This window comes from Alligator sinensis, unplaced genomic scaffold (genome assembly GCF_000455745.1).
Source record: "Alligator sinensis unplaced genomic scaffold, ASM45574v1 scaffold991_1, whole genome shotgun sequence".
NCBI lineage: Eukaryota > Metazoa > Chordata > Crocodylia > Alligatoridae > Alligator > Alligator sinensis.
In genome coordinates this window covers 912,728-933,570 of record NW_005842335.1, presented here as the reverse complement: position 1 = coordinate 933,570, position 20,843 = coordinate 912,728, and the positions used below count along the sequence as shown (strand labels likewise).

Sequence of the window (20,843 nt, the reverse complement as noted above, 5' to 3'; positions counted from 1 at the left end):
GGCTGGGGAACTGGCTCCGAGGTCAGACCCAGAGAACGGTAGTTGACAGAACCGACTCAACACGGCACTCAGTGACCAGTGGTGCCCCCCAGGGCTCTGTTCTCAGATCTGTACTCGTTAATGTCTTCATAAACCATCTGGACACTGGAGTCAAAAGCGGATTGGCCAAGTTCGCTGACAACACCAAACTTCGGGGAAGAGTGTCCACACTTGAGGACAGGCTGGTGATCCAGGCCGACCTCGAGATCCAGGCCGACCTCAACATGCTTGCAAGGTAGGCAGATGAAAACCTGATGGCATTCAATATGGAGAAATGCAAGGTGCTCCACCTCAGGAATAAAAACCTGCATTATCATTATAGGCTCGGCAATGCTACACTTGCTAGTGCCATGACTGAAAGAGACTTGGGGGACATGACTGACCACAAGATGAATGTGAGCCACCAATGCAATACTGCAGCCGGCAAAGCGAACAAAACTCTGGCTTGCATCTACCGATTCATCTGAAGCAAGAACCAGGTTGTCATCCTCTTGCTGTACTTGGCCTTGGTGATGACACAGCTGGAGTACTGCATCCAATTCTGGGCTCCACAATTTAGGAAGGACATGGAGAAGCTTGAAAGAGTCCAGAGCAGAGCCACATGCATGATCAGAGGGCAAGAGAACAGGCCTTATGAAGAGAGGCTGCGAGCTATGGGACTCTTCAGTCTGGAAAAGCGCAGGCTCATGGGCGTGAACGCCGTGTGCCCCCGGAGGCTGGGGGGGGCATGGCAAGCTCCCACAAGTGACAGCGCTGGCAGTGGCGGGAGGGTGGGGGAGGTAAGCAGGGAGCTGCCACAGTGGCTCAGCACTGCGTCTGCAGGGGCTGCTCAGAAGCTGGTCAAGCCAAGGAAGGGGGAGTGGACAGGGGTCCCCGAGTGTTTGCCAGAGAGAGGGTGAAGTGGCTTGCAGGGGCTGGGGTGCCCCCTTGTTAAGAAAGTTTTGGTGCAATATGGTGCACCCCACAGGACAAAGCAAATTGTCTTTGGAACTAGCTTTTTGAGGCAGGTCCCCTCATCCTGGAGGCCCGTTGCTCACCCTACACAGAGGGGCCATTGCTCCTTCCACATGCCACATCCTCACCAAGCTAATATCCCCAACTCCACACCAAGCTCTGCTGTCCACTGCCTACAGGGGTAGATTCAGGGCAAGGTGCAGTGGTGCAGTTGCACCCCCCTCTGCTTCCTGGTCCATCCAAAAGTTTAAAACCAGCAGCCTGGCAGTGGCAGCAAACATTTTACGCAAGCAGCACTGAAGGAGTCGACTGTCTACATGGCTCATAAAAAAATCGACGTGATTCCTGCCAAACTCTTCATTTCACCAGTGTTAACAACTCTCTCCCATTTAATGCTCTTTAAGGGTTCCACTAATCAAGCTATGCCGTCTTCTGCCATTCTGCTGTCTCTTAGCTGCTCCTAGAAATGTAGCTCCTGTTTCACAGCCCTGACGACTGTTTTTAACAGTAGTTAGAAACATTAACTCAGGTGTAGACATGATGTTCAGTGAAGCATTGAACGCACTGTCAAGATGCTCAAGACGGCTAGATGTTTTATGAATCTGAAAGAGATGCATGTTTAATTCTAATGACTACAGAACTAATGAAACAGCATCCTTAAAGGATTTTGCCTAGTCTGTTGTGCTTTTATACATAATAGAGGATATAGCAAATTAATGCACATTTCAATAAAGTTTTTTTTCTTTTGCTTCCATCCTAAACTGAATCATAGAGCCCTAGGCCCCTAGTATATTAGTAAAGCTTTTTAGTTTCTTTTTACCTGGAGAAAAATGAGTGTTGTAAATGAGGATGCACCATACCACCTGTTCCCTGCCTTTTCAAAATCCTAGCTCTACCCTGACTGTGTTGAATCATAAGAGAGTCAGGCTGGCAGGGCCTGAAGTCATGTCTAGTCCAGCCCCCTGCTCAAGGCAGGATCATCCCAGCAAAGTGTCTGTCCAACCTGCTCTTAACGTTTTCCAAGGATACAGATTCCACCACCTCTCTCTGGGGAGCTTGTTCCAATGCTGAACCACCCTCATAGTGAGAAAGTTTTTCCTAATCTCCAACCTAAATTTCCCCTGCTGCGATTTCAGATCGTGACTCCTAGTCCTGTTTGCTGCAGCCACAGAGAATAGTCTATCTCCATCCCCACCTATGACAACCCTTCAGGGGTGGGAAAATGGTTATAAAGTTCCCCCTCAGTCCCATTGGTTCAACTTTTCTTCATAAATGATGTTATTATTTTACATCAGGCCTCCCCACCACTTCTATCTACCATATCCTTCTCTCTCCTTCCCGTCTTCTGTCCAGCCACAATCCCCACATCTTTTCCCTACCCCATAATCACCACTTCCATCTCCTCAACCCACTCCCGTCCTGCACTGCTAGTCTCCAGCTTCCCACATTATACTGAACAACCCCAGTGTCCATGGCAGTCATTGGGCTTTAGATCCCCCTGCCTCGGGTGTCAGGAGGGGATGGAAGGATGGGCTGGCTGCCTAGATAGTTTGCAAGGTGGGACTGCAGGGATGAGAGAGGTCCCAGCATCCTTCCCACTGCCCTTTGCTGCTGGGCGGATGGATGAGGAAAGGTTCTTGGCTGGCTTGGTCAAACTCTTCCCGCCTCTATGACTCTGGAGGCTGCTACTGTGCACTGCCTGTGAAAAACATGCCCACCTGCACCCATTACCAGTAGATGTGACTCCATGTGCACCCAAGCTGCCCCAGGACCCGGCCTATATCCTTTCAGGAACCTCTTAGATGTACTGGTCTTGTCTGAGTGGGGAACGAGAAGTGAAGAGCCCATGCAAGGATAAGCAAATCTATTCCATTCAGATTCTTATACCATGCTGTGCCCATCACTGTGGCATCTGGCCACCTCCCTATGGGAAGGCCAGAAAAGCAACAGCTTGTGTAGGCCTAGGTTTATGCTTCAACAGAAGCCGTGCGTAAGGATAACAAAACCATAGCTCTTCATCCTCATTCTGTGCTCATGCCCACTTCATTAACCAGAACACTTAAAAACATGTGCTTAACGAAGCACGTGAGTAGCCCTGACTGACACCAGTGCTGATTCAAGATCCAATTATTTCTGGCCAAGCCCCACTACCAGCTTCCAAATCAGAGCCAGAATCCCTATGAAACTCTTGTCCTCTCTCTACCTTAGCTGAGAACGTGATCTGCCACAGTGAATCATACACCGTAGCTTACAAGTCTTTTCAAGACCCATCAGTCATCAGAGGGGGGAAAAAATTAGAGAGAGCATACTAATTAGATGTGTAACCATCTCCCTCCTATGCAAGCTTAGCACTCTGATTGCCCAGACTTGTTCACTGCAATAACTCAAGCCTTGGGACAGCTTTCCTGCCAGAAAACAAAGGTTAATTTAAAAAATGCTCTTGTTAACATGGCCACCCTCCTTGGACTCACTGGGACACTGCTCCCTCGCAGACGGGTCCTTCCTGGAATCCACGCACTGACCTATGGACAAGGGACCCCGTTACGCTAACAAACTCTTACAGGAAAATCAAAACAAACCCATTCAACCAAGGGTGCTTGCAGGCAAAGGGGAGGGAGTGGGAAAAGAGGCCCCGAAGACTGAACTGAAAAGTATCAGAGCAGCAAACAGCTATCGTGGCCAGTGCCTTTTTGCATCTTATTAATGTTTCATCTGTGGTTAAAATAAAACCCTTCCCTAGTAATGCAGTGGCCCCTGCTTTGTGACCTACTGTAACTCTTCCTACCCATCTGTGACTTGCTGCCCTCTCAAACCCTCCTGGGTAATTGGAATATTAAACTAAGACCTTTCATTCCTATTCTCCTTACTGAAGCAGCCATAACACCCATGATTCCCATGCCCGGTCTATTCCCACCTGCTTCACCTACCTTATGGAAATCCTTGGCATTGCTCTGGAAGAAGTGTCTTCTTCAATTGTTCATCACCAAAGCCAGTGAGCCAGACAGGAGTCATTCTCATCCCTTCCCTCACCAGACAGAGCTATCCATACTACCAGAGAGCTCATTAAGATATTGATTTCATAGAATTCATAGACATTAGGGCTGGAAGGGCCTCGCGAGATCATCGAGTCCATCCCCCTGCCGAAAGGGCAGGAAGTCAGCTGGGGTCAGATCACACAAACAACATAAGGATCCAAGCGTTTCTTAAAGGTACCCAGACTTGGTGCTTGTACTACTTCTTGTGGGGGTCTATTCCAGACTCTGGAGACTCGGACGGTAAACATGTTTTTCCTTATGCCCGGCTTAAAACGGTCTTCCAGCAGTTTGTGACCATTAGACCTCGTCTTCCCTTGGAGTGCCCTGGTGAACAGATGTTCTCCCAGTTCCCGAAGCACACCCATTATATACTTATAGGCTGCCACTAACTCACTGCTGAGCCGTCACCTATGCTGACAATCCTCAGAGGGTATTGTTAAAGTATCATATTTACCTACATATCGCACACACCTTTTCCTCAAAAACCAGCCCTCCAAAACTGGGAGATGAGTCTTCTATAAGGAGGCTGATTTTCTTTGCTGGAATAGAAGCATGAAATATGGAGAGGCTACAATGCAAAAGGGCTGCTCCTTTCTGGGATAGAAAACAAGCAAACCCTTTCACAGTTGCTAATGATCTGGCAGTAGGTTTTTACTGACCACTCAAAAATGGCTGACAATTTATCAGTGGCTGTGAAAGGGTTAACACTGGTCTCTGCCCCTGCTGCTTACTTGCTGCGAGGGAGAAGCAGCTACCGTTTTGCAGCACTGCCTCTCCATGAAAAAGCCAGCTCCGGGCCATGACTTCCAGAAACAAGGGGCCTGTTTTATTTGGGGGCATGCAGTGTGCAAGACAATGCGGTATACACCGGGTCATGCCCTGTGGTTAGAGCTGCACCTACCTCAACTCTCTAAACATGTGACTGTAGTTACCTGTGTCTCTTTATTTAAGGAAGTATGAAAAATTAAGAACTAATTGGAAAATAAAGCACCGCTTTATGTAAATGCTAGCCAGCTGCAAAAATCAAGCACCACCACTGTGCTCCCGACACCAAGGTGGATTTACAGGGAAAAATAAAACACAGAGACAGCATTGAACTTCCACAAGTTCAGAATCAATCCAGGTCTCCAACATATGGAAACTGAAAATACGGCTGCTGGAAACAGAAATTCAGATACCGCAGACTGATGCCCATATGCCTGGCAGTGCATCAGCAAGGGTCATAGAAACCACTTTAACCTCCTCCAACAGCTATGAAAAATCGGAAAAGAAAGCAAATCTAATAAAGGTTTCTCCTATTCCTAATAGTCCACTGTACACTAGGTTTCACTCTGAAATCCAAGGCTCCAACTTATCGCCTATACTCAAGAATGCCAAAAAGCTTCCTCCAGGTTGTTCTCAAGTTTGCAAGCTAATCCTTATCGAGGCACAAACAACAACAAGCCAACGGCCTAATGGTCAAGGGGGCATAGTGCCTACCACTCTCTTTTAAATGAATGGGACAGATAATCAGAGCGGCAGAGTGCATTACCCACATGGCTATTCAGCAGGGCGCTCTTGGAGGTTACCAACCACTGTGAGCGTGCACACTTGACCAAGGATAGCTGGCAATTCTGAATAGCCAAAAGAGAAGTCCTGCCCTCTGCCCCTTGCTTTGTAGTGCCGTCCTGGATGCAACTTCAGTGTGTCACAATATTAAAGACCTCAAGAGAGGCAAACAAAGAGACGCTTTTGAAGTCGATTTACTAGAATTTTATTGATTTGCAGCTTAGGCTGTAGAACTTGATCTTTGCAAACAAACTGAATTTGGACAGTGGTGTGTCTAGGAAATGGCTGGCTGATGCTCAGAGACAAGAGGGCTGCCCCCTCTCCTGGGAGCCAAAGCGAGGTGAGCAGAAGAGCCTGTGTACTGGTCAGAAACACAAAGAACGTTGCAGCCTTCCTTCTGAAGCAGTGCCTTCAGGAGACCTGGGGGCTTGGCCAAACATGTGGAGGGGCAGGGGGGCGGTTCGCCTATCACTCGAGAGTCACAGGACTGATCTCAGTGGTGGCAGATGACAGAACACGGAGCAACAGGCTCAAGTTGTAGCAACAGAGGTTTAGGGTGGGTATTAGAAAAAACTCTCTCGTAAGGACGGTGGTGAAGCACTGGAACAGGTTATCCAGAGAGGTGGTGGAGTCTCCATCCTGGGAGGTTTTGAAGACAAAATTGGCTAGCCAAAGCCTTGGCTGGGATGATGTAGTTGGAGCTGGTCCTGCTTTGAGCAGGGCGTTGGACTAGATGTGACCTCCTGAGGTCCCTTCCAACCCTCATTTTCTATGACTGTATGATAAGCAGGACCCAGCAAAGCCACATCTTCATGGGTAAAGAGCATGGCTGAGTTATAATGCCAGTTAGCCAGCCCCCAGCTTACTTAGCCCATTAACAGCACAAGGCTGTGCTACACTGCTTCTGGTTTCAGAAGCTGCCGGTCTGCGCTTGAGAACTGCTCTCTCCAGAGTACAGCAAGCTCCCCATGTAGATTTGTGTGCCTTCTGCTTCAATGCCTTTGGATGTGTCCTGAAATCACCAGGAGCAGGGCCGACTACCTTGGGCTCCAGAAATCTCTGGTCAATGGAAGGGCCCTGGACTCCTTGAAGCTCATACAGGTCAAAGTATCCATGAGGTTGCTCTGACTTGCCTCAGTCAGCTAACCAGTCCCTCCTGCTCCCAGGCTTAGAGGCACGCAAAGGAAGCTTTCAACCCAGTTGCTCTGTCTTGTATACTGAGTGGAACAAGGCATGGCTGGACTGGATGGCCTTTCCCTCAGAAATAGGAGGAAGGATAGGGTTTTATTTTTTTTAAAGTGCCCTCTATGGCAGAGACCAGGCTTTGAACCGTTCAGCTCAAAGGAGAGATTTCTGAGTGCCTTGCATGTGTGAGAACATGTCCAAGGGAACTTATTTTTCAGCTTTAAAGAAAACAAGTAAAACTGATCAGACCATAGCAACAATAAGGGGGAAGCCTTAAAAATATACATCCATTGCTAAAATAACATTTACTTTGCCCTCCAGCCCAACACAGGTCAGCGATGCTACAGATGCCCCCAGCCCAGTGCTCGCCGGGTTACCTTGGCGTGGGCAGAGAAGGCTGGGATTCTCCAAGCATTTTGAGGGCACCCATCTCTCAGCCAGGCCAGCAGTGGCTGGGAGCCTATACGTGCTGTGGTCCTGAATGCACCAACTTAAGATAAAACCTCCGAAGGGCATTCTCCAAGCTCCACTCTATATGCCAGATTGCCACTGAAGTCTGGGTCAGACTCAAGGGTCTGAGCTTTGTTTTCAAAGTCCTTCACGGTACTGGCCCATGTTACCAGATGGACTGTCACACCCTCGTCACGATTATAACCTGCCAGAACAGCTATGTTGCACTGGAGCGATAGAGCTGTCAGCCCAAAGATTGTGTGTGGAGGAGACAGCATTTTCTTGGACACTGGCCTGCCAATACAGATCTCTTTGCCAAGAGAGAACAGGATGACCAGGAATCAGGCTGTCTTCAAAGCCAAATGCAAAAGTCGCTTCTCTGATGGAGCCCGCTCACAAGCATACTTACATTTAAATCAAGCTACACAAAATAAAACTGCATGTCATAAAGGAAACCCAGAACTGGATAGCTCCATAGTCATCTTTCGCTGGGCAAAGTCTATATAATTTCAGAGGACTTTCATGTCCTGCAGTACTAGGAGGCCAAATCTGAATGCAGACAAGACAGACTTGAAAACTGGACACCAGGCATGTATAGTGGGGAATTTCCCTAATCCTTCACAGATGCACTTTGGGTCCAGCTATGGAAAAGCTCCCACTGACTTTCTGGGAGTTGGATATTGCCCTTATATAGCTGTATGGAGTGTGTGCATACAGCTCGTTCAACAAACTCGCATGCATGGCTAATCATGTCCAGAGTTTTATCATTTCCAAGTACTGCCTGTGTTTTTGCTCCTTTTCACCCTTTCAGATCTTTAAGAAGGGATCCAAGACTCCACATGCAAAAGCTCCCTAAAGTATCGCAGTATTAAACCAATCAAGACCTGCAAATGGTTTGAATTAGACTGACATTAATTCACATGCACTGTCCATATGCAGCATTTTCAACATCTGCTTCTCTAGTTTTCTGTGGCATAAAATGCATGTTCTAAGACAGACAGAATGGGGAATGTAGCTAGTTAATATTACTATAATGGGCACAACTGACTTTGCTTTCCTGACCATAATTTTAACAGTGCATTTTTAACATTCACACAATTATTTCCATTCAATACACAGCATAAAATAAGGACACAGCTATTAGGCAGATAAGCCAGTCAGCATGTGCCTATAAAGTAGGATGAGAGACATATTACTAATCAGGTCTTTCATTAAGATTGTAAGAATTTAATACTATGACCCATGATATTTCATGGCGCCACGTGGCAACCAGCAAAGCCCAGAAACCTGGGAAAAAATGAAGCACCCTCCACCTTGCTCTATGTTTTTCTCCAAGCTTAGGTTTTTATTTAGTTTCCACCCATACATGCTTTGTGATCAGGCAGTGCCCAACCTTCCTTTGATGCCCAGGGTTCACAGCTAGTGGTGATACTACATCATTGGCGCATCCTGATTCTCAAGCTTAATATTCGTACTATAGGTTTATTTCAAAACAGGAAGATATGGAGCAAATTACTTAACAGTGCAACTGAAAAGATTTTAGGAGTGCCACCAGAAACAAGCTTTATTACAGAAGGACCTTTCCTAAAAGCCATTTCCTCAAAAAATCTAAAACAATAAAAGCTAGGTTTTATTTGCAGTAATGTAAAATAAGCATGCGAGTCTTCTGCTCAGTAGATCATATTATATTTAAAGCACAAAAATTGGGGACAAAAACTTCCAAAAAAATTAGAGTCACAACGGCTTTTTACAGAGAGAGCGAGAAGCATCTTGAATATAAATGTGTCCAAAATAGGTCAGCACTTTTTCTTGGCCACTGAAGTTTGATACTTTTCTCTTGAAATTAGCCTGCACGGTAACTGCTCACATATTGTACCCACTAAAGCAGCAGGAAAGAAAAAGAGGTGACCAGCAACATTTACCTTTTGTGGAAGATCCAGCCCTTAAACAAAACAAAGCGGTAATGGTTTGGGATTAATTCATGGAGCACCAGATTGGCATGCTTTGAACTGCTGCGGTGTGCTCTTAAACAGCCCGTCTCACCCCTGCAGCAGCTGAAATAAACCTTCAATGGTCCCTCTCCCCCTTTAATGTCACAAGATGGTTTTAAGACAATGAATCCCTTTAAAACCTTTGAGATGATCCAGTGAAAAGTTCCATAGAAAGGCAAACTCAAGCACCCGATTGCGATTTGAGGGTATAAGCCCTTTTTTCATCTACACAACAAATGCAGCTTCCAGTGAAACCCTGCAACACATGCCAACCTCCAAGTGTTCAACCTCCAGGGTATGTTTGTATCTACCTAGGGGCCACGAGACTCTTTTAAGGGTGCCACAGGGGGGTACACAATATTAGCACTTGTAGGTGTGCAAATACTTATACGATTCACGAGATAAACGCAGAGGCTCCTGCTACACATTACATACATTACGCAATTAAGTGGTTCACCGTGCAATAAATGTAGACCTGCCACAGATGCAAAGTAATTCTCCAGAGAGGTGGTGGCATCTCCATCCTTGGAGGTGTTCAAGACCCGACTAGAAAAAGCCTTGGCTGGGATGATGTAGTTGGGGCTGGTCCTGCTTTGAGCAGGAGGTTGGAGTAGAGGTGACCGCCTGAGATCCCTTCCAGCCCTCATTTTCTATGATTCTGTGATAATTATCAAGCCATAAAAATGCCCATCCAGCAATAAAAAGAGCTAACCAGCCACAAAAATCAGTGCTTAAAAATGTGTAACAACTGTATAGCTGATTTCCACCCAGCTTTAATTGGAACATGTAGCAGGGCCCAGAGATTTAAAATAGGAACCGGCAGAATCAAAACCATTCTGACCTGTCGGGATCGGAGTTCTTTGCAACAGAAGATTTGCCCTATTATTTTTATGTGGTCAAAAAACAAGCGAAAGCAAAGAGCTGGCATTTTCTGAGGGGGACCTTGAGTCTACAAGGGTTGAGAACCACTGCTCTAGAGACAGAAGGGACACTAAGTCTTCATGGCTCATTGAAACTGCCTAGGAAAACAGTTACAATGGTCATTTTGCATGAGATGTGGGACTTTTGTGGAAGGACCAACTCATTTCCAAGCTGCACAAAGAGCATTCACATTGCAACACTGGATCCCTACATACAGCGAGAGAAATTCAGCATTTAATGGCCAACTATGATGTCTCTCCCCAATGTACCAACTTTCTACAATGCTTTGCCCTTCTCCAGGAGTTAAGCAAAACACAGGACCTAATCATTATGCAAGTTGGTTGTTAAAAATAATGTGTAAAAAGTCATCCCTGGCAAATTAATACAACTCCAGAAGCCTTAAATACACCATAATCTGTCGTTATGGAAACTACAAAGGAAAATAACTTGTCAGTTAAAAGTAAGGAGCTAACATCAGGGAGAGCAAGTGCCAACATTGCTATCACCATATCATTAACCTAAAGGACACAGGAGACTTTCAAGCTACCCAACCTGCAGATCCATAGCAAGGTTTGGACAGTTTCTATATGCACCCAACACATTTCACATTCACCCACTACCAAAGCTTCTGATTAAGAAGCGTCCATGTGAAGTAAGCTTATTGGGCTGTTCTCCCTGGGTTCTGCTGACTTTGGCCAGCATTTATCATAGAATCATAGAAGTCGGGTCGGAAGGGACCTTGTAGATCTTCAAGTCCGACCCCCTGCCTGGGCAGGAGGAAAACTGGGCTCAAATGACCCCAGCCAGGTAGGCATCAAGCCTCTTCTTAAAGACCCCCAGGGTAGGAGCCAGCACCACTTCCCTTGGAAGCTGGTTCCAGATGCTAACCACCCTAACTGTGAAGTTATAAATGTAGGGTTGCACATTTACTGCAGAGTAGACTAATTAGCTCCAAAGTAAACGTCTCAGCATCTACATGTGCAGTTCTATTAGGCTGGTGTAAATTAATAAACACCATAGCAGGGTACAGGGTGGTATTTGTAAATGCAAGTACAACCCTGCTGCAGAGGTATTTACCCCACAGCACTGCACGTGTAGACACTGATGGAGCTGGCTGGAACACAAGGGTTCTTCAGTGCCAGGGTTTCCTGCCAGCTAGTCCTGCACTGGGGCACCCTCATGGCTCAAGCCAGCCCCTGAGCAGCCCGTTGATCCAGGTTGGAGCAACCCTGGGCTGGCAGCCTGACGCCCCCTGGCTCCCTGGCAGCTGGGGCTGCTCACATTCAGCTCAATGTACTGCAGTCCTGGGCGCACACGTAAACATGGTGCTCAGCAGCAATAAACTCTGGCGCAATAACAGCCGGAGTTTATTGTGTCGTCTTAATATGAATGTGTAGACGTGCCCAGTGAAAAGTAATCATGGGAGGCTATCCCCACAGTGAGCTACATTGCCCCCACTACACATTCCATATATTATGCAATTAATGGATCGTGCAACAGATTTAGACCAGCCACACGTGCATAGTAATTATCAAGCCATTAAAATGTCCACCTAGCTATAAAAAGAGCCAACCAGCCACCAAATTAGTGCTTGAAAATGTGTAACAACTTAATAGCTGGTTTCTATCCAGCTTTCATTTGAATACGTAGCACGGCCCTGGGCTGGAGGCCTCAGATCACTAACTGTACAAGCACATGCACAGATGCATAAAAAAATCAGTTTTTCTCCTTTCATTTTGTCCTGGTTTGGTTTGATTTGGCTTGGTTTATTACAAGCAATGATGTAATGACCTGCAGGCTCTGCGTGTTTGGAGAATTTTGCACTAGCTCTGTGCATACACTGCACCTCATGGCTGCACGCAGGAGCACGGACCATGTGGCACCTCAAATAAAGATCTAGCTTGCTGCGGTCCAAATAGAGCCTTTATATTGCTACACAGAGCTCTGTGCATGAAACTAGAGCTTGCAACCTCACATCCACCCACCGCAGTGATGTGATGTGGGAGATGGGGCAGCAACTGCTGATACAGCAGATCCCTGTGGAGGCCACCTGTGAAGGGTGTGAGGTGCTGTGCCAGCACAAGAGGGGAGGAAACATTAATTGCCAACTACTATAGGTTGATGCCTTCCACCCCTCACTAGACCGCAGTAGATGCCACTAGCCCACAGGGAGGAACCACTTACTTTTCTGTAACACTGGAACAGGTTACATAGAGAGGTGGTGGAGACTCCATCCTTGGAGGTGTTTAAGACCCGGCTCGACAAAGCCTTGGCTGGGATGATGGAGTTGGGGCTGGTCCTGCTTGGAGCAGGGGTTGGACTAGATGTGACCTCCTGAGGTCTCTTCCAACCCTCATTTTCTATGATTCTATGTTACAACCCACCTGTCAAGATGGCCTGGTGCTTTAGCAAGCTGGCCGCACAGAAGAAAAAGCCGCCAGATTCATTTATCATGCAAAGTGTTGTCCGAAACTAATTAATGCACAGCTGGATTGCTCAGGCCTGGGGTTTGGGTCTCTTGGAACTATGACCTGTGACTGAGAAGCTGCCCCCTGATTAAACACAATTGAGGCCATCACTCCCCAGCTGACCCAAGAGGTCACTAGCCCACATACAGAGAACGGGACCCCGTGCACTGCTTGCTTCCCACGATGGTTTGCAAGTGTCCAGCCAGCTCTTGGAAACACTCAAAGAGCTGCCTGAATAAATACTGGCCTGATTTAGGAGAAAAAGCAGTAAATATTGCCCTCTCGGTTACAGACCAGAGGGATGGGGATTGTGCAAGTTTCCCCTCTTCTGAACACTGCACAATCCCAGGAATTGCTATTGCCCTTGAACCCAATGAGCTTCTGTGAAACAAACCTGCAGCAGCCATGGGTCTGATTCTGAGGGTTTTACACTACCCCGTCATTAGCCAGTTTAAAAAGCCTCAGGATGCTGCTCTGCAAGGGAACAATCTAATTTTGGGTGCCGTCTTTCCCCACAATAGCGGGTTTTCTGCAACTCCTCCGCAATTAGGCAGTTACAGCCTATAATGCACTCATCCTGCCTGTGGACAGCAAGAGTGATGTGCTAAAGACATAACAGGCCCGTGCTACCAACCCCTCCCAAGGCTGGTATAAAGTTAACTCTGTAGAGACTGCCATTGCTTGAGAGAGCAATTTAAACCTTTTTTTTTTTCTTTTTTTTTTTTTGCAAGAGCAAACTGACCCCCTCCATATCCCTAGAGGACACTGAAAACATATGCTCATGCATATTTGGATTTGTGGAAGAAAAAAAATTCTGGGCAGAAGGGACTGGGAGCAGAATGTTACATCCTAAAGAAAGGCCTGAGCCCTGAACATAATAATAACAGCACCTATTATCACCCCTAGAGAATGCCGTTAACAGGAACTGGGTTTTTGGTTGTAGCCGTGTTGGTCTAAGGACATAGGCAGGCAGGATGATCTAGTTGGGGCTGGTCCTGCCTTGGGTAGATGTGATATCTTTTATTAGACCAACTGCGTAGTTGGAAAAGTTCTTAGCAAGCTTTTGGGCCCAGTCCTGTTAACAGGAACTTGTGTTTCTATGGTACCTTTCCTACAGAATGATTGCAAAAGAGCTCCACAAATCCTCCTGTAAGGATCATTTCACCCACTTCTGGAATTGAAAGTTGCAGCTAGTAGGTGGTATATAGTAAAACTTCACAAAGGGCACGTCTACATGTGCGCATTTACTGCGCACTAACCAAAATTACTGCGCAGTATGGGCACATATCTACATGCGCATGCCCGTACTGCGCAGTAAATATGGCAACATGCCAACTTGAGCATAAATCTGATACCTGCATGATGCAGGTAGCAAATTTACGTCCAATTAGTTAACTGCACAGTAACTTATGTGGAGACACCTCATTCTGTGAAGAGCTAAGCTGGTCCCCTACACACCAGCCCTGAAAGCCCAAAGAAGGGAGTAGGGGTGTGCAGCTCCACGAGACAGGAGAAGACTTAGGAAAGTGGGGCTGTGTGAGGGGCGAGCAGGGGGTCTCTTGGGAACAGCCCTTTAGCTGGACTCCAGATGCTGCACAATGATTGCTTGCATTGGAGGTGGAGGAGGCCTCTCTACTGTTTCTCATTTCCTCCTTTTTTCCCCCCCTATTTCCTGGTTTTGTTCAGTGCACAAGAGAGTCATTCATCATTTTTCTCCAGGCACAAGGAGAGCTCTGCCCTCCCCCTCCCCCCTAAATCCTTCACCGCCGGAGAAGGGCACACATTAGCCAGCCAAAAAGGCTCCCAGCAGGGAAGGAAAAACTCCCAAATACTGCAAATAGCTTGAGCACAAAGGGCTGGTTCCTGTGGGTGCCAGTCCCATGGAAGTGGCTGGGTCAGGCTCAATGGTGGCATAAAACTGCCAAGGCAGCGGTGGAAGAGTATTATCACACCACTTTGAATTCTTTAGAGATGTAAAACAAGGGTCATTTGCAGAATGCGGATGAATGTAGCAGGTGAAGTAGCTAAGGGGAGGGTATAAAATAAAGCAGCTCTTCCTTACCTCCTGTGTAAGAATGCACTGCTGAAGTGAACTGGAGTTCACAAAAGCCTGTGCTCTATGTATATTTAGGCAAGGCTCTTGGGGTAAATGTGATACCAAAAAATCATAGAAAATGGTGGGAAGGGACCTCAGGAGGTTGCATCAAGCTCAACCCCCTGCTCCAAGCAGGACCAGCCCCAACTACAGCATCCCGGACAAGGCTTTGTCTAGTTGGGTTTTGAAATCCTCCAAGGATGGAGATGCCACCACCTCTCTGGGGAGCCTGTTCCAGTGTTTCACCCCCCTCCTAGTAAGAAAGTTTCTCCTAATATCCAACCTCTTTTCCTTGCTGCAACTTGAGCCCATTGCTTCTTGTTCTGTCATCTGCCCCCACTGAGAACAGTCCAGCTCCATCCTCTTTGGATCCACCCTTCAAGGAGTTGAAAGGCTGCTATTAAGTCCACTCAGTCTTCTCTTCTGCAGACTAAATCAACCCAGTTCCCTCAGCCTCTTCTCACAAGTCATGACCCCCAGCTTTTGAACAATTTTTGTTGCCCTCCACTGGACTCTCTCCAATGTGTTCACATCCTTTCTGTAGTGGGGGCCCACAGCTGGACACAGGACTCCAGATGTGGCCTCCCCAGTGTTGAATAGAAGGGAAGAATCACTGCCCTCGATCTGCTGGCAATGCTCCTGCCACTGCAGCCCAGGATGCCACTTGCCTTCTTGGCACCAAGGGCCCACTGCTGGCTCCTGTTCAGCGTCTTGTCCCCTGTCCCCCCAGGTCCTTTTCTGCAGAGCTGCTGCCCAGCCCATCAGACCCCAGCCTGCACGGGATTGTTCTGTCTTAAGTGCAGGACTCCAGAGCCAATTTGGACAAAGTTCAGCAACAGGTGTGAGCATTTAAAGTGGTGGCTGTGTCCACCCATCCCACTTGTGCCTTTTTTTTTTTTTTTTTTTTATACAGACTCCAGGGACACTTTGGGACATGCTGGGCTTTGAGGGAACATGCTTATACATCTCCCAACCACAGAAAGGCTCAAATGACACTCATTACCAAAGACAGGGAGTGCTAAGGCCACCCTATGCTGACCATTCTGAGGACAGTCTGGAAAGCCAGGGCAAACCCATAGCAGGAGGGAGACAGCTCTGCACGTGCTCTAGACATTAGAAAAGTTACTCTGTAGAGCAGGCATCTTTTGGGTACCTGTTGGTCATATCACCACTTACTTTCTTGTATGATTCCCTGTAATCAAAATTTGGAAGCCTATGTATCAAGCAGTGTATAGCTGCAGCTTTTTGCTCACGGCTTCTGTCTCACTGGCATTTACTCCCTGTGTAGCCCTCTGAAATTCCTTTTAGTGCTCAACTTTTAAGAGAGCTGAGACTAACTAAAAGGCATGTGTAGCTGCAGGTAGGTGATGGCACCTGCCAGCAAGAGCTCTGAACACACACACAACTGTTTCTAGAAAGGAGTATGGCTGTGTGCCCACTAGGGCTGCGCTCACGAGGGTTTTCTGGTTTGATGGCCCAACTCGGAAAAAATAAATGGTTTGGACTGAGCCAGATTTTCCAAATTCCAGTTTTTCTTGCTCAAATGAAAAACGAAGACATTTTATTTTGGGCTGAATATGCTACTCACGGAGCATTCGATTCCATGTCACTGGTACAAGAAGCTCAGGACACAGAGGATTAGTTTCTCATATTGATGGAGGAGGTGGCTGTGCTCCTCTGCACCAGCAGCGTCTTCACCAGGTGTGGGGAGGGACTCTCCATTTCGCCTGTGGATGCTGTTCCACTTCAGACAGCCAAACGTTCCCTAGAGCAGGGGCCAAAACAGTGGGGGGGACGGGGGGGCAGGGAGGGGATGTTGACACCAATGCTAGAGTGTTCCTGACTTTCTTTCTCACTTTCTGAGTATTTAATTTTTTTTAGGCAAAGTACAACAGCTCCGATCAGAAAGGATTAAGGGGCCCTGCACCTCGGGGCCTGTGACCTGCCAGATGGGAGGGTTCACCTGAGAAATGGCGGGGGCTGTGACCTGCTGGATGGTGTGTTCACCTGAGACATGCAGGGCCTGGGTGCAAATCCCAGTCAGGAGTCAGTCAGGTATCTCAGCCACCAGCTGACAGTCAGGTCTCCTTCAATCCCTCTTCTGGGAGTCCCTCCACTTGGTATTAAGTTATGCAAAGTGGACAACACCAACAGAAGAAACTGAAAATTCCCCTGACACCCCATCATGCCATGATTTAGACAGTCTGTTGGGAAGTGGGAGACACGGACTCAACTTCCTTACAAAAAAAGAAGACATTTAAGGCGTATCCCAGGGGAGCAGCCTGACAGTGAGGTTAGTGGGTAAAAAGGTTCTCCTTTCCTTCCCACACTTCCTTTTTTTAATACAAATCTTTTAAACCATTTTCTTGGTGTCAAAAGAAATGTATTATTGATGCAACATAAATCTTTGTTTTGTGTCAGCAAGAAAAAAAAATGTTGGTTCTACCACAGCCTTCTCTCTTTTTTTGGTTAAGCCACAGAGACAAATTAACCAGATTCCCCCAGCACCAGCTGTGACCGGCATGGGCACCGTCCCTTGGGGGCTTTACACTGCAGGAACAGTTTAAACAGGTGGGTTGCCTTCCTCACTAACAAATACACACACATCACCCTCCCCCTCCTCTGGACAGCCACCAACTTCTGCTCTTTCTCAGGTGGGCGAACAGGTTTGAGCTGTTTTCTGCCTAGCCAAGCAGGCCAGAGGCTTGCTAAGAATAAGGGACTCATCCTGAAAGCCAAGCCCCAGAGGAAAAGCAAAGCAGGTAGAAACCATGACACCAGGAAAAGAGAAGAAAAAGAAAAGGGTGGAAAGGAAGAAACAGCAAGGGAATAAAAAATGCCTCAGTAACTTGCAAAGAACAGAACTTCACTAGCCAAACCAGGTGGAAGGGGGAAAGGATGAGAGAGAAAAGCTGCCAACAAAAGAACAAGTCCAAATGTGCTTTGGACAGAGCCATGCAGAGTGCACACGTCAGCTGCATGTGGCCTCTAGGGTTTTAATGGCCTGTTCTTTATCAGAAATGAGAGCAAGGATATGTTGTTATACTGCAGTCCCAGCAGCAGCGTTCCAGAGGGGGCTTGTGAGACCCCCTTTTAAAGCTGAGAGAGGATTGGGTTTCTACAGCTTGGTCCTTCTCCAGAGCTCAGAATCATTCTTGCCCAGAAGGGCTCTCATCCCATGAAAATGCTTCTGTAGGGCAAATCCCTGCCACTGGAAAGGACCAGCCTACATTAACAGCTGGAGGAAAAGACGCTGCGGTCTTGTGTAGGGTTTCTCATCCCTCACTCCAGCACAGATTCAAACTATTCTCCTGGGCTTATGTGCTGTGTGACGTCTAGCACTCAGCACCATAGATCCCAGGCACTTAATGGGTCATTCTGTCTGAGGATTCTGCTCTTCACTCTTCCCATGTTTGGGATAGTCTCAAAACATTTTTTTTCAGGAGCCAAATAAGCAACCGCAGCAAGTGCACTTACCAGATTGTCCTCAGGCCCTTGGTTGGACCCTGGCACTTTTGTACACGCACCAGAAAATAAATGCAAAATCCTTCTGGCTGTGAGTTTCAGAACTGGGAGTGTAAGTAATTTGTAGGTATGTGCTAGGGGGATGCATGACTGAGGAGCTGAGCCTAAAAATTTAACCTTCGAATAGGCAGATTCAAAAAGCAACCAACTCTGAAAAGAGTCAGTTCCCAGCCAGGGCACGGGCTGGGGGACAGAAAGTTCACTGACAAGGAAAGGAAAACCTGAAACATGCCAAGACTGACCAGCTCAGGTCCTGAATCTGCAGCTTGCCTTCAGGAAATCAGCACAAGACTCCAAGGAGGAGCTCAATCACCAAGGAAAGTGCCTCAGTCTGCTTCTGACTGAAGCTATGATGTGAGAGCCAGCCTGCTGTGCTAATGGCAAGAGGAAATAGTCTGTGTCTTTAGATACTAAATTACAAAGATTGGGTTTGTAGCAAAAAAGGGACCTGATATTCAGATAGCATAAATGTAACTGTGCCACTTAGTCATTCAGACACATTTTTGCTCACCACAATAGTGTCAAGTGATGGATATTTTTTTTCTAGTGGGTGCTAGGGGCAAAGTATTCACATCAACTTTAAAAAACCTGGTCTCATAAATGTAGGTGCCTAAATCTATATTTGGGTCCCTAAATATAAAAACTAAGCACCATTAATCTCAGTATTAAAGGAGCAGCCCAGGTTTCAGATATGCTGAATGTCCGGAGCTCAGCACCTCTGAAAATCAGGCTGCTCATTTAAGTGCCTAAAATTGGATTCAGAGCCCAAACTTTCAGCATGGAGCTTGAAAGTGTTGGCCTGAGACAGTCCATGATGAATAGCCCTACAATGCTACAGTACTGTTACAACTCCATAGCCAGCTAGACGCACTTGATGCTGCCATTCAGAGTCTCACAGTGATAGAAGAGATTTAACACAGCTCCTCTTCTTCCAGATCAAGAGGCTCTACCACAGGAGCTAAAGGATCATCTTCATTGGGTGTTAAGCAGCCTGAAACATACAAGACACAGCTGAGCCATCCTGATTGCCCATCTGGTAGAAGGAAAGGAGGACAGGAACACACTAGAAGGAACTGCGTTATTGTGAACTGATTAGAGAGATCTGAAGTTAGTATCCAGATCTGAGCCCTTCACCAAGCTGAAAGGATGTCTGGATCTAGAGTTCAGCTGGAGCTCATCTTTACCAAGCTCTGAGGGGCCCATCATTCAGCTTCGTCTTTGAGGTGCTAAGCACCCTTACACTGCTGTACAAATAATGACAAACTGTTAACATTATTCCAGTGCAAGACAAACAACAGACTGCAGGACCCTACATAACACAACAGCCGCTAGCTGCAGTGATTAGGCATAATTTCATCTCATGATACCATCGAGACTGCTCAATCCATTGGGCTACAAACAGATATTGCATTTATCCCAGGATATACCATTTTATCCTGGGACAAAGTGTACCTGTTCAGATGTCCGAGTCCATGGTCCCAGGATAAATCCTAAAATGGTTCACAAGATACAAAGAACTAAGAATTTATCCTGGGACATCACAAAATACATCTGCATGGCTTTCCCAGGATTGCATATTTGAATCAATGGCAGAAAAGCAGCAGTGCATGCAGCAGCTCACTAAACCCAGATCAGAAGGGCAATGTATATACACAGCAACCCAGGATATTTCTGTTCCAGGACAGAGGCACACCTTGTCTGGGGACAAATGCAATGTCTGGTCTTAACCTTAGATAAAGATATTCTTAAATCTAAAATGGGAGTTTGTTTCAATAGGACAGTTGCAATTGCTAATTCCAGCTGTGTGGGGTTGCACATTTCTCAGGGTGTAATTTAGACAGTAGTGGAAAGTCCACAGTGGTTTGTAAACACGCCCACAGGAGCCAGGGCTTCAGTTAGCTTGACAGCAGTCCTACCCAAGCGTAATTTTTGCTAACAGACCAGGAAAGTGCATAATTAAGATGCCAAAAGTGCTGTTTCAATCCCAGATGCCATAAAAGGGTGACACGGGCAGCTGACACTAACCCCCCCACTCCGAAAAAGAAGTGAAGATATGAAAAAATACAGTCTCAGTTAAACATTTATAGGAGCTCCCTCATTTTTTACCTCTGAACTATTTTTGAGGTCAGCTGGAACATTTTAGCTCTGCTAGAACAGGCTATTTTCATGGGAAAGAATCCCGTAAACACAAACACACCTTGTGGCTGAAACGTCAAAACTCCTCCCCAAATTGATAGCGCTGGGAATAACAGAGCACAATGGCACCACCTTCCTCCCAGCTACAGCCCAGCTACTCAGATTATCCCTCCTCTTGTCACATCTGCTGCACCCAGAGCACACCCGGAAAGATGGGCAATTACAACACATGCAGGCAGGTTTGTTTGAGAGGCTTGCAACAAAGTCACAGGTCCCATTATTTTGCCAGGCTGTGGAAGTGAAAAGGCAAAGATTGATTGCTTCATGCCCAAAGAAGCTGCTTGCTGCAAGGTTAGATTCCCCAGAGACCAATGTCAAGGTCGCTAGTAGATTAGTCAGTGCTATGGCCATGGCAGCACACAATAGCACCCAAAGCAAAAGAGCCTTTAGATCTTACTGGACAAACTTCAGAAGTGTGGGGAAGTACCAGAAAGAG

The 20,843-nt window shown here is 46.9% G+C and overlaps 1 protein-coding gene across 1 annotated transcript in view; it reads right to left on the bottom strand.

The window, feature by feature from the left end:
- IGFBP2 (insulin like growth factor binding protein 2) overlaps window positions 1–20,843 on the bottom strand; it is a 144,975-nt gene that overhangs the window by 52,936 nt on the left and 71,196 nt on the right. The window contains exon 2 of the mRNA XM_025210100.1: window positions 3,465–3,515. Within this exon, the coding sequence (XP_025065885.1) occupies window positions 3,465–3,515 (51 nt within the window). The remainder of the gene's footprint in view (window positions 1–3,464; window positions 3,516–20,843) is intronic.